This window comes from Callospermophilus lateralis, chromosome 16, assembly GCF_048772815.1.
Source record: "Callospermophilus lateralis isolate mCalLat2 chromosome 16, mCalLat2.hap1, whole genome shotgun sequence".
In the NCBI taxonomy this organism is placed as follows: domain Eukaryota; kingdom Metazoa; phylum Chordata; class Mammalia; order Rodentia; family Sciuridae; genus Callospermophilus; species Callospermophilus lateralis.
The window spans coordinates 22,518,891-22,534,025 of NC_135320.1; the positions used below are offsets into that span (position 1 = coordinate 22,518,891).

Below are 15,135 nucleotides of genomic sequence, written 5' to 3' on the forward strand. Positions count from 1 at the left end.
GGATGGAACCCAGTGCCCCACACATGGGAAGCAAGTGCTCTACCACTGAGCCACAACCCCAGCCCCTAGTATCATTTTAATAGTTATTAAACCCCCTAAATATTACACATAAAGAACTCAAGCTCAGCATCTGTGATACTTTCCTAGGGGCTGTGTAGTAATGACAGGAGCCAGGACTCAAGCCAAGGTCTATCTATGGATTTTTCCATAATACTAAGGTACATCTTTAATCAGTGAACACAAATACCCACAATATGAGACAAGAAATGTCATTGGAATGAAGTCACTGTACCCTTCAAGGGACTATGAAAAACGACCTTGCTCTCTGCAAGGCTGTCCAGGGAAGGCTGGAGTTTGAAGGATGGATAACAGTTGGAGAGAAGGAAAGAAATGGCATGCACAAAAATGGGGAATAAATGAAAGTATGACCTGGAGGTACTATACTCTGGCTTTCTGATCCTATCAAAGTATGTACAGTACAAAGTAAAGTGCAGTACTGAGTTCAGTACAAAGTCTGAATAGAGAAGAAAAGGAATATAAGATCTAGAATACAAATGTGAGCCCAGATAAAGACTTAATTCTAGAGGCTGGGGCTGTAGCTCAGTGGCAGAGCACTTGCCTAGAATGCATGAGGCCCTGGATTTGACCTTCAGCACCACATAAAAATAAACAATTAAAATAAGGGCATTCTGTCCATCTATAGCTATACAATATTTTTTAAAAAAAGACTTAATTCTAGCGTAACAAATCTGTACTTAATATGGCAGGTAGCAGAGAATCTGGGAAAATTTTGCACAGGATTCTGCTTTAGGTAGGTTCCTTAGGTGCTTCATCTTAGCTAGAGTTTCCTAGAATCAGAGACTGAGAAAGTGACTTATTGAGGGGTTCTCTCAAGTGAAACCTTTAAGAAAGTAAAGGAAGCAGGAGAAGACAGAGAAGCTAGCAAAAGATATGCCTTTGGTTTTAGGCTCCTCTCAGGATGATCCCATACAGAGCTCTGGAATGTGGACAAGCAGCTCAGAGCCCAGTCAGTCATGGGCAAAAGACCAACTCAGGGATCTTTGATTATGATAAATCCCACTGGGTTGAGACAACCCTTGGGAGAAGAGTAAGATCATAAGCACCTAACGTGGTAGTGGAAGGATAGATCACATTGTCTTAGTAACGGGGAACTGGATTGGCACTAACAGTGTCTACAATATGGCATTTTGAAGGGTAAATTCAAAGTATAGGAGCCTGAATATTATATGTATAATTATATATTAATAAAATTAAAATAGTCATATATTAATAATTGTATCAATTATATGTTAATAAATTATATATATAATAAAATTACACATACTCATATATATACAAAGTACTACCCATGTGAAATTGGATAGTGGCTGTATAGGCAGAATAATGACCTCTCAAAAATGTCTACATCCTAATCCCTAAAACCTGTGGGCCACATAGCTAGAAAATGGCAAGATAATAAATAATGGTAATGGTAATAAATATGTTACATAATATAGCCAAAAGAATTCTGTATGATTAAAGTTGAAGACCTTGAGATGGGAAGATTATCTGGATTAGCCATGTGGCCCCAACTTAACATGATTCTGGAAAAGCAAAGAGCTTTTCTACGTGAAATGAGAAATGAGACATTGCTGGCTCTCAGATATAGCAAGGGGACCAGGCACTAAAGAACAGAACAACTTCCAGTAGCTGGAAAAAGGCAGAGAAAGAGAATTCTCCTAGAACCTTCAGGAAGGACTGCAGCTCCAAGGAACACCTCGACATTACCTCAGAGGGACTCATGCTGAACTTCTAAACCACACAACTATAAGATAATAAATTGGTGTAGTTTTAATTTATTATAAAACCATGGAAAACCAAATCCTGGCTAAAGAAGGAAGTGAAAAGACTAAAGAATAAGTAATGATAGAGTTCTCACAATTTTAAAAAGACCCTAACAGTAATATTACTCTTTTATTTATTTTATTTAAGTAGAACTAAAAATTCTCATTACTTTAATCAGAATTTGTCAACTAACTTTAAAGGTCACAGAAAAAAAATGATTTCAACAAAATGACAGGTGAATTGGAAGGTGAGAATAAAAGAGCAATGTTTTATAAAGGTTAAGAAGAATACATCTTTAATGAAACCTCAAAAACATGAAGGAAAGATTAAAAGAAAGGGTCTGTAATTACTTTCCTTATTACATTGAAGACACAGAGGCCAGGCCAACACAAACCGCAAAACACTCTGATTGACTGTTTCTTGGCAGCTGCCTGAGCTTCACTTCTGCCTATTCAGGAAAGTTCCGGACTGTGAGCTTCATGGTCACCAGGGGGTGCTATAGGACAGTTTCTCCCACTCAGCCAAGGGCGCTCTCCAAGCAAGCAAAGATTGGTGGCCATAGCCCTGGCACCCTTGAAAATCAAATGCAAGAAGAGTAGGATCAAGTTTTATTTATTTATTCTTTTGCACTGACCTAAATATTTTTCAATAACAGTATTATTTATGATAACTGTCAGTATCCTCAATAAAAATGAAAATAAATGTACAAAGAAATTTTAGGAATTTCCATAAAGTTTTCAAAAATAGAAATATTATGTAAGTAAATGAAAACTGGCAGTGTCTTTCAATTTCATTAAATGAACACTTTCCTGACCTAAGGCTGAGAAGAAAGACAGCGTGAGGGGAAGGATATGTCCTGAGGATGGTACTTAACCAAGTGTCAGGGTATTCACAACTTACCCGGTGAGAGTTACATCCATGTCAGCACAAGGAATAATAAATGTTCATTTTCTCACTGAAAATGGTACAGACACCAGTGCCACCACAAGTCAGAGAACAGGGCAAAGGGGAGAAGAGAATCAAGAAGAGGAACAAACTCATACAAGGTACAGTCAGCCAGGGTTTTGAAGACTATATTGGAAAAAGTAAATGAATTTAGAAGTGATGATGATTATATGTAGTACTTAAAATGAACATAGTCCACAAATGCAAGGCATAGAAATCTTAAGTTTTTGAAAATTGTAAGGAAGGTCATGGTATAAGGACACTAATAGGGTAAAACAACGAGGGACACACAGAGCAGGGCAGGAATTAATAAAGAAATCCAGATCCCACCTGCCCCCCATCACCCAGGCTATTCTATATAGTCAATATATAGTTTTGTATGGCACTAGTACAGATAGAAACCAAACTAGTCTTAAAACGTTATGATGATTTATTACATTATCTGAATATATTAATGTATATACCTATACTTTATTCATTTTTTAGTGAGTCAGAAATGCATTTTTATGGTGAAAAATTCAATGGGTATATTCCTATTTCAGGTAGAATACAAACTTTATTTATTGTTTCTGTTAATACAATTTTTATATTGTAGGTTATTTTAAAGTGTCATGATTCAAATGATTCCAATTTTGTACAATAGTTTCTATCGTGTTCTTTCAATCTACCTATCTAGGCACCAAGCCAGATTTCAATATAGTTTTTGTTTAGAGAGATATCTAACTGATAGTCATCAAATATTGATGATGGCTATATTTCTAAGTGCTTATCCTTTTTCTAACTATATTTTTGATGCCTGATTTTTTTCATCCAAAAAAAATTATAACAGACTGAATACAGAAACAAATAAGGAAATTCAACAGTTTTCTGCACAGCCAGATCTTAAAGAGGTTTCCAAAAACATAAACAAGATAACTTTCTCACTAATTATTTTGCTTTGCAAAATAAAGCATTTTCGTACATACATGTTATTCGTGTTAATGTACTGGTTTTAGTCATTACTTCTTTTAAAATAATATAAGCATGTGAAATTTTTACCAGTTTTAATTTCTAACACGGCAAATATTGATGGATACAATCAGCATAATTCAAAGCTGTTTGGGATCCTTCCACAATTTATTATAAGGGGTCCTGACACACACACACACAAAAAAAAAAAAAAAAATTGGAAACTTCTATCCCAGTGAATCAAATCTCCCTCACAAAGTATCAACTCATACAAACATACTTAACAGAGAACTTAAACAAATGATCCTACAGAGAACTCTTATCCACCTGACAAATTTGGTCTTTCCCTAGGTTTTTCCAATTTTGGTAAGCAGCACCACAGTTCACCTCCTTCTTGATTTCCTGAATCTAGGAATCATCTTTGACTAATTTCTTCTGCAACTCCCACAGTCAATCCATTGGTGGTGCTACTGATACTGGTGTGAAAACACATTCTTAATCAAACCTCTCCCAGCAACTTCACAACTACCACTGTTCAAATCATCATATTGTCTCGGCATATTAGAAAACTGAAAACAAGCGACCGAACTTAATGACTGAGTAAGTGTCTATGTCGTCGTCATCATCATCATCATCATCATCATTTAGATACAGCCAAAATCCAAACGACTTACATAATATAATGTTGCTAGTTTTCATTTTTAATGCAATTACTTAGTGGTTCTTTTCTCTCTAATTTCAAAGGCCTTGACTCCACAGAACGGGTAATACATATTAATAAGAGAATCTATATAACTTTGAAAGATTTAAATTGTTAACACTTAAATTATGTTTTAACATTTTTATGTTTTAACTTTAATTTAGATAGCAGATTAAAATAGAAATCACACATTTTCTTTTCATCTTACCTTATCAAGTTCATCTGAAATTGCAATACCTGCGATTCAAAAGAGATTTGTAGAAAAAAAATATTTTAGAAGCAATCTTCAACAACCCAACATTACATGCAAAAACAAAATTTCATCTGTAAAACTAGTGTATCTCCCAATTTAAATTTTCTTTTCATTTGTTCTTCAAAATGATGCAGCACAAACTGTCTACTAATGAAAACAAAGTAGGGATTGAAGTCAACTGTGACAGCTATAAAATGCTGAAACAGGGCAAGCAAGTTATGCAAGGACAACAAACAAGTACCCCATCTCTTAGAGGTTGGTAGAGGCAGAGCAAACTGGCAGGACAAGTGTGGAACCACCTTTACGTTATGGTGACAATACAGTATACTACTTATTCTGTTACAGTTTTATTCCTTAAGAACTGATTTACCCTGTACCATTGGTCTACCAGGCTGTTTTGGTCCCAATATCATGCTGTTTTTGTTACTACTGCTCTGACGTATGGTTTAAGGTCTGGTATAGTGATGCCACCTGCTTCACTCTTCCTGCTAAGGATTGCTTTAGCTATTCTGGGTCTCTTATCTTTCCAGATGAATTTCATGATTGTTTTTCCTATTTCTAGGAGGAATGTCATTGGAATTTTGATTGGAATTGCATTAAACTCTGTATAGTGCTTTTGAAAGTATGGTCATTAATTCTGCCTATCCAAGAGCAAGGTAGATCTTTCCCAGAGACTAACCCACAAAACTACGATTATCTTATATTAGACAAAGGTGCCAAAAACATGCATTGGAGAAAAGATAGCCTCTTCAACAAATGGTGCTGAGAAAACTGGAAATCCATATGCAACAAAATGAAATTAAACCCCTATCACTCGCCATGCCCAAGACTCAACTCAAAATGAACCAAGGACCTAGAAATTAAACCAGAGACCCTGCGTCTAATAGAAGAAAAAGTAGGCCTTAATCTCCATCATGTGGGATTTAGTCCCTAACTTCCTTAATAAGACTCCTGTGACGCAAGAATTAAAATCAAGAATCAAAAAATGGGATGGACTCAAACTAAAAAGTTTCTTTTCAGCAAAAGAAACAATCTGTGAGGTGAATAGAGAGCCTACATCTTGGGAACAAATCTTTACCCCTCACACATCAAATAGAGCACTAATCTCTAGGGTATATAAAGAACTCAAAAAGTTAAGCACCAAAAAATAAATAACCCAATCAATAAGTAAGCCAAGGACCTGAACAGATACTTCTCAGAAGATGATACACAATCAATCAACAAATATATGAAAAAATGTTCATCATCACTAGCACTTAGAAATATGCAAATCAAAACTATTCTATGATTCCATCTCACTCCAGTCAGAATGACAGCTATTATGACCACAAACAACAATAAGTGTTGGCAAGAATGTGGGGGAAAAGGTACACTCAAACATTGCTAGTGGAACTGCAAATTGGTGCAGCCAATATAGAAAGCAGTATGGAGATTCCTTGGAAAATTGGGAATGGAACCACCATTTGACCCAACTATTCCTCTCCTCGGTCTATATCCAAAGTACCTAAAAACAACATATTACAGGGACACATCCACATCAATGTTTATAATAGCACAATTCACAATAGCTTAACTGTGGAACCAATCTAGATGCCCTTCAATAGATGAATGGTTAAAAAAATTGGCATATATACACAGTGGAATATTACTCATCAATAAAAGAATTTATTGATTTTATTTGTGGCATTTGCAGGTAAATGGATGAAGTTAGAGAAGAAAATGCTAAGTGAAGTTAGTCAATCCTAAATAACCAAATGCTGAATGTTTTCTTTGATATAAGGAGGCTGATTCATAGTGGAATAGGGAGCAGGATCATGGGAGGAATAGATAAACTCTAGATGGGGCAGAGGGCTTGGAGGGGAAGGGAGGGGACATGGGGTTATAAATGATGGAGGAATGTGATGATCATTATTATCCAAAGTACATGTATGAAGACACGAATTGGTGTGAATATACTTTGTATACAACCAGAGATATGAAAAATTGTGCTCTATATGTATAATAAGAATTTTAGGGCTGGGGATGTGGCTCAAGCGGTGGCACGCTCGCCTGGCATGCGTGCGGCCCGGGTTCGATCCTCAGCACCACATACAGACAAAGATGTTGTGTCCGCCAAATACTAAAAAATAAATATTAAAATTCTCTCTCTCTCTCTCCCTCTTTCTCACTCTCTCTCACTCTTTCTAAAAAAAAAAAAAAGAATTTTAGACCTATCAACACATCTGCAGATCGCCAAGACTTTGCTAACTCACACGCAGGTCACTCAGTTGCTATCTACCCACTTCACAATGCCATCACCGGGCTCCCCCAACCTCACCAGACACCCTGGCGCTTAAAGCACACTACCACCATCTTGGCTCAACATTGTCGCCATATTAGGAGGGGGCAGTTCCCAGATGGGATCTCCAGGAGCCAGTGGATTTTCACAGAAATCACCAGTACTGCAACCACTTTCCCAGAAATCAGAGCCTCTGGGGTCCAGTAAGTCTCAGGACTCCAGACCCAAAGCCCACAGTTCTAGCCCACGTGCAGCTCACAAGTGGCTTAACAGAAACACCTATCAGCACCTCTGCAGAATTCCAGACTGTGCTCCGCTCCCATGCAGGTCACTTGGCTGACACCTATCCACAGCACAAGGCCATCGCCCAGCTCCCCCCACATCACCAGACACCCCAGCGCTGGAAGCAGACCAATGGCATCTTGGAAAACTTTCCTCGCCATTTTGTGGTAGACGTGGCTATCAGATCAGATGGCCATTTGAGCAGGTACCTGATTTCCAATTCCTCCCCCTTCCCCAACAGCATTAACTTGGCACAGTGGCCACCCAACACAAGAACAGCCCTCAGTTGGACAGGACTGCAGTGTGAACAGGGTGCCGCCCGCCTGGTGTGAGCCTTGGGGTGAGAGGTCCTGCAGTTGGAACCTGATAAATAAGAACGGGGAGGGGACTGAAGTATGGAGCATAACGGAGAGATCAGGATTTGGGAAATCTCCAAATTAACTCTATACCCTCACAATCTCCAGGCAAGAGCGGGAGACGATACTGAGGGCTCAAGTCAGATGAGTGGTCACAAAAAAAAAAGACCCATGAGGCGCTATTTCCCTGCTGGAACTGGTGGGAAGCACTCCCCAATTCCAGAAGCTCCACGACAGGTCCAGTCTTCTCAACCTGGTTATCTACACCATCCTGAGGGCAGAGACACCTCACTGGATGAGACAATCCCACCTACTTGGATAAGAAGAGAAAGAAACGGATCTCTAATAAGAGCATCTTTTTTTCCTCTTCTTCTTTCTCTTCTACAATTCTATCCTCTGGCCCTCAGATCCCCAACCTATGTAAAACCAAGAACTTTGCATGAAATAGGACTTTGAGGACTAAGTCACCTGAATAATATAATATAGAGGAATTGCATAAGCCCCTTTTTCTTTTTCTCCTATTTTTTCTTTCTTTTCCTTGTTTCTCTTTCTTCTTTCTTCACCCTCCAAATTATACTATTTAAACATCCTGTATTTTTCTAAAAACATATGTTTGTTTGTTTTATGTACTCTACTGTCTTCCCACATAATTGCCTACCCCAAATTATCTCCTATCTATTTTCCTGCTACTAACCCTCTTCACTAGATTGCTCCTTCACATTTCCTAAGATATATTAACTCTATACCCTCACAATCTCTCCCCTAAATATTTCATCCTATGCTTGACCCTCAGTTAATTTTCCACCACCAGAAACTGTAAACCTTTTTTTTGAAATTACTGATTATATTTTAATAATAATTGAATCCAATATTTCTGGACTGTAAATGTCTTAATAACAACAATTTGTTCATAGGTGATGTATTGTTGATATTGGGATCTGATAACATTGTCCTTCCCCACAGAGGAGAGATCTTGGAACCGTACAAGAGCACTACAAATCTATAGGGTAAAAACAATAACACACCAGATCCACAGAGCTGGAAAGGAAGACACATGAGCAACATGAAAAGCAAAAGGGAAGAAAGTATCACCAACAATTCAAGACAACACATCATTAGAAGCATTCGCAGCTACCGCAGAAAAAAGGACAGTGAAAGATTTCAGGATATACACAGTTAAAATGTTTTGGGATCTCAAAGAAGACATAAGAGAACAAATACAGGCAGTGAAAGATCACTTTGACAATGAGCTACATAAACCAATCCAAGAAGCAAAAGATCACCTCAACAGGGAGACGACAGGGGTTCTACAAAAAAAACCAAACAGAAATCCTTGAAATGAAAGAAATAATAAACCAAATTAAAAACTCAAGTGAAAGCATCACCAACAGAGGAGACCATTTAGAAGACAATACATCAGACAATGAAGATAAAATATATCATCTTGAAAAGAACATAGACCACACAGTGAAAATGATAAGAAACCACGAGCAGAACATTCAAGAAATATGGGATAGCATAAAAAGACCAAATTTAAGAGTCAATGGGATAGAGGAAGGCATAGAGGACCAAACCAAAGGAAAGAACAATCTATTCAATGAAATGATATCAGAAAACTTTCCAAACATGAAGAATGAATTGGAAATCCAAATTCAAGGAGCCTACAGGACACTGAATATGCAAAATCACAACAGACCCATACCAAGTCACATTAAAATGAAAATGCCCAACATACATAATAAGGAGAGAATTTTAAAAGCCACAAGATAAAGGAATCAGATTACATATAAGGGAAAACCAATTAGGATAATGGCAGATTTTTCAACACAGATCCTGAAAGCTAGAAGATCCTGGAACAACATATATCAAGCTCTGAAAGATAATGGCTGCCAATCAAGAATCTTGTATCCAGCAAAATTAATTTTAGATTTAAAGATGAAATAAAAACCTTCCATGATAAACAAAAGTTAAAAGAATTTACAGCTAGAAAACTGGCACTACAAACATCCTTGGCAAAATATTTCATCAAGAGGAAATGTAAAACAGCAATGAAAATCAGCAGAGGAAGGTAGTACAATAAAGGAAAAACTAATCAAAGAGGAAAATCAATTCAAGTAAAACAATAAAAATAAACAAATATGGCTGGAAATACAAACCAGGACTCAATAGTAACCCTGAAGGTTAATGGCTTAAACTCACCAATCAAAAGACATAGGCTAGCAGATTATAGAAAAAAAAAACAATAATATTCTGCCTCCAGGAGACTCATTTGATAGGAAAAGACATACACAACTGAAGGTGAAAGATTGGGAAAAATCATACCGCTCACATGAACTGTGGAAGCAAGCAGGGGTTTCCATCCTCATATCAAATAAAGTAGACTTCAAACCAAGGATAATCAAAAGGGATAAAGATGGACATTACATACTGCTCAAGGGAACCATACACCAGCAAGACATATCAATCATAAATATATATGCCCCAAACAATGGTGCAGCTCTGTTCATCAAACAAACTCTTCTCAAGTTCAAGAGTCAAATTGACCACAACACAATAATCTTGGGTGACTTTAACACACCTCTGGACAGATCTTCCAAACAAAAGTTGAATAAAGAAACTATAGAACTTAATAACACAATCAATAACCTAGACTTAACTGACATATATAGAATATTTCAACTTGCATCAAGCAGATACACTTTCTTCTAAGCAGCACATGGATCATACTCTAAAATAGACCATAAAAATGCCACAAAGCAACTCTTAGCAAATACAAAAAAAGTAGAGATACTATCATGCATTTTATTTGATCATAATGGAATGAAATTGGAAATCAATGACAAAATAAATAATAAAAATTTCTCCATCACCTGGAGACTAAACAATCTGCTACTGAATGAACAATGGGACACAAAAGACATCAAGGAGGAGATTAAAAAATTCTTAGAGGTAAATGAGAACATAGACACAACATATCGAAATCCTGGGACACTATAAAAGCAGTACTAAAAGGAAAGTTCATTGCATGCAGTTCATTCCTTAAAAGAAGAAAAAGTCAACAAATAAATGACCTCACACTACATCTCAAAACCCTAGAGAGAAAAGAACAAATCAGCAGCAAAAGCAGTAGAAGGCAAGAAATAATTAAAATTAGAGCTGAAATCAATGCAATTGAAACAAAAGAAATAATTGAAAAAAAATGACAAAACAAAAAGTTGATTCTTTGAAAAAAAAATAAAATTGACAGACCCTTATCCATGCTAAGAAAGAGAAGGAGAGAGAAAACTCAAATTACCAGCATACCTGATGAAAAAGGCAATATCCCAACAGACACTACAGAAATACAGAGGATAATTATAAATTATTTTGGAATCTTATACTCAATAAAATAGAAGACACTGAAGGCAGCAACAAATTTCTTAAGTCATGCAATTTTCCCAGATTGAATCAGGAAGATATAGACAATTTAAACAGACCAATAGCAAGTGAGGAAATAGAAGAAGCCATCAAAACCTTACCAACCAAGAAAAGCCCAGGGCCAGATGGATACACAGCTGAGTTCTATAAGACCTTTAAAGATGAACTAATACCAATACTCTTCAATAGATAGAACTTTTTCTATTTCAGGAAACAGAAAAAGAGTCAGTTATTCCAAACTCATTCTATGAGGCCAATATCACTCTGATCCCAAAACCAGGCAAAGAAACTTCAAAGAAAGAAAACTTCAGACCAATATCTCTAATGAACATAGTTGCAAAAATTCTCAATGAAATTCTGGCAAATTGAATATAAAAACATATTAAAAAGATTGTGCACATGATCAAGTGGGATTCATCCCAGGGATGCAAAGTTGGTTCAACATAAGGAAATCAATAAATGTAATTCATCACATCAATAGACTTAAAGATAAGAACCATATGATCATCTCAATAGACACAGAGAAAGTATTTGAAAAAATACAGCACCCCTTTATGTTCAAAACCATAGAAAAACTAGGAATAACAGGAACTTATCTCAATATTGTAAAGGCTAACTACGCTAAGCCTCAGGCCAACATCATTCTAAACAGAGAAAAACTGAAGGCATTCCCTCTAAAATCTGGAACAAGACAGGGATGCCCTCTCTCACCACTTCTATTCAACATAGTTCTTGAAACACTGGCCAGAGCAATTAGACAGACAAAAGAAATTAAAAGCATAAATATAGGAAAAGAAGAACTTAAACTAGCACTATGTGCTGATAATATGATCCTATACCTAGAAGACCCAAAAGACTCCACCAGGAAACTTCTAGAACTAGTAAATGAATTCAGCAAAGTGGGAGGATATAAAATCAACACCCATAAATCAAAGGCATTTCTGTATATCAGTGACAAATCCTCTGAAAAGGAAATGAGGAAAACTACCCCATTCACAATATCCTAAAAAAAAAAATACTTGGGAATCAACTTAACAAAAGAGGTGAAAGATCTATACAATGAAAACTATAGAACCCTAAAGAGAGAGATAGAAGAAGACCTTAGAAGATGGAAAGATCTACCTTGGTCTTAAATTGGCAGAATTAATATTATCAAAATGACTACTATCAAAAGCACTATACAGATTTAATGCAATTCTGATCAAAATACCAATGGCATTCCTCATAGAAACAGAAAAAGTAATCATGAAATTCATCTGGAAAAATAAGAGACCCAGAATAGCTAAAGCAATCCTTAGCAGGAAGAACGAAGCAGGTGGCATCACTATACCAGATCTTAAATTATACTACAGAACAATAGTAACAAAAAGAGCATGGTACTGGCACCAAAACAGGCTGGTAGACCAATGGTACAGAATAGAGGACACAGAAACTAACCCACAAAATTAAAATTATCTTATATTAGACAAAGGTGCCAAAAGCATGCATTGGAGAAAAAAATAGCCTCTTCAACAAATGGTGCTAGGAAAACTAGAAATCCATATGCAACAAAATAAAATTAAACCTCTACCACTCGCCATGCATAAGACTTAACTCAAAATGAATCAAGGATCCAGGAATAAAACAAGAGACCCTGTGTCTAATAGAAGAAAAAGTAGGCCCTAATCTCCATCATGTGGGATTTAGGCCCTAACTTCCTTAATAAGACTCCTGTGACGCAAGAATTAAAATCAAGAATCAATAAATGGGATGGACTCAAACTAAAAAGTTTCTTCTCAGCAAAAGAAACAATCTGTGAGGTGAATAGAGAGCCTACATCTTGGGAACAAATCTTCACCCCTCACATATCAGATAGAACCCTAATATCTAGGGTATATAAAGAACTCAAAAAGTTAAACACCAAAAACCCAAAACAAACAAAAACCCAATCAATAAATAAGCCAAGGACCTGAACAAACACTTCTCAGAAGAGGATATACAAGCAATCAACAAATATATGAAAAAATGCTCATCATCACTAGCAATCAGAGAAATGAAAATAAAAACTACTCTAAGATATCATCTCACTCCAGTCAGAATGGCAGCTATTATGAAGACAAACAACAATAAGTGTTGGTGAGGATGTGGGAACAAAGGCACACTCATACATTGCTGGTGGGACTGCAAATTGGTGCAGCCAATTTGGAAAGCAATATGGAGATTCCTTGGAAATCTGAGAATGGAACCACCATTTGACCTAGTTATCCCTCTCCTTGGACTATACCCAAAGAATTTAAAAACAGCATACTACAGGGACACAGCCACATCAATGTTTATAGCAGCACAATTCACAATAGCTAAACTGTGGAACCAACCTAGATATCCTTCAGTGGATGAATGGATTTAAAAAAATGTTGTATATACACACAATGGAATTTTACTCAGCAATAAAAGAGAATAAAATCATGGAATTTGCAGGTAAACGGATGGCACTGGAAAAGATAATGCTAAGTGAAGTTAGCCAATCCTCAAAAACCAAATGCCAAATGTTTTCTCTGATATAAGGAGGCTGACTCATAGTGGGGTAGGGAGGGCGAACATGGGAGGAATAGATGAATTCTAGATAGGGAAGAGGGGAGGAGAGAAAGAGAGGAGAAAAAATGCATTCGGCTATCATATATAAGGAAAAAAATTAAAAAATTGATTTAGACTGTTTAAAATGATGCAGTATTAATGCAGGATAGTAGTTGAGGATCATAAATTTTAATTTCCTTATTTTGTTTATGAAGATAAAGATTATAGAGGACTTAAGGTCCTTGGAGTGACAGCTTCTTGAGCCAATGAACAAATGCTTTGTCCTCCCAAGCTCTCCTTGCCACTATGCACATACACCGCCCACTTACTAGTCTGACTTGTGTCTTTATCATTCCTCCAAAATTATTCAGTCAGTAAAGCATCTTAGTCCTTAATTCATTTCTCTGAAGTGAGAGACTCTGGTAACCCCATATTCTTTCTTGAAATGCTACCCTCTCTTTTCTGCCATTGTCTCTTCCATAAGAGTCCTTTTTTGTGAGTAAGGGGGATCCTTTCCTAAAATACCAACTACTCTGTGCCAAGATGTGTGTTTTTCTCATTTAATGTCCTTCACCCTAGTAATCCAACCCACACTGTTGTTGCACTTATTTCTCTACATGCTAAGGAGCAACCAATCTTCATTGCCAGCACAGTCCTTTTCCTGAGTTGGTTGCTGAATCCCTGTGGGCATTTCAGTCTCAACATGTCAGACTAAAGACATCCTCCATCCCACTCACTCTCCTTCTGTTGCTCTGCTTTTTTGTTTCAGACAATTGTTTGCCTAGTGCTGAATATGGGGACTGTGGCTGGGCACTGGAGCAGGTGTGGCCAGCCCTCAGGTTGGGGTAGCAAGCAGGAAAGAGCTGGTGTCAAACTCCAGTGGGGCATGGGTCAAGGGCTAAGGAAGAGCTCAAGTTCGCAATCCAAGGGAACAAAGAAAATAACAGAATTCAAAACTGAAATTAATTTCACTGTGAAGAGTAAGAAAGAATGAGCTGAAGCTGGGCGCAGTGACACAGGCCTGTAATACCAGCAGCTTGGGAGGCCAAGGCAGGAGGATCATGAGTTCAAAGCCAGCCTCAGCAACAGCAAGGCTCTAACCAACTCAGTGAGAACGTATCTCTAAATAAAATACAAAATAGGGCTGGGTATGTGCCTCATGGTTGAGTTCCCCTTAGTTCAATCCATGGTATTTAAAAAAAAAAAAAAAAGAGCTGAGTTGGAAAAAAAAAAAGCCTGAAAATTGTCTCAAGAAAACAAAACTAAGTCAAGAGTCTATTTCAGGTTCAGACTCCCCGCCCACTTAGACACCTGCAAAATCTCTGCAGAGGATGCTTTTGCCAATTCCTAGAGTTCTCACCACACTAGTGAGCTAGTGATCACACAAAGCAGAAAAATATATCTTCTACTTCCTCTCAGAAAATGACACCATTCATCCCCTTGTAGACACATCTAGAAACACAGGCATATTTGAGAGAATTTTTCATAGCAATAAATCTGTGAAATTCTTATTTGGTAAAAGATACTGCTAATTAAGATTTTTTATGTGTCCCTACAC

At 37.0% G+C, this 15,135-nt stretch overlaps 1 protein-coding gene across 1 annotated transcript in view; it reads right to left on the minus strand.

Moving 5' to 3' along the window:
* Nucleotides 1-15,135, minus strand: part of C16H8orf34 (chromosome 16 C8orf34 homolog) — a 155,879-nt gene that overhangs the window by 30,835 nt on the left and 109,909 nt on the right. Inside the window, 1 exon segment of the mRNA XM_076836055.1 lies at nt 4,647-4,675. Coding sequence (XP_076692170.1) covers nt 4,647-4,675 — 29 coding nt within the window.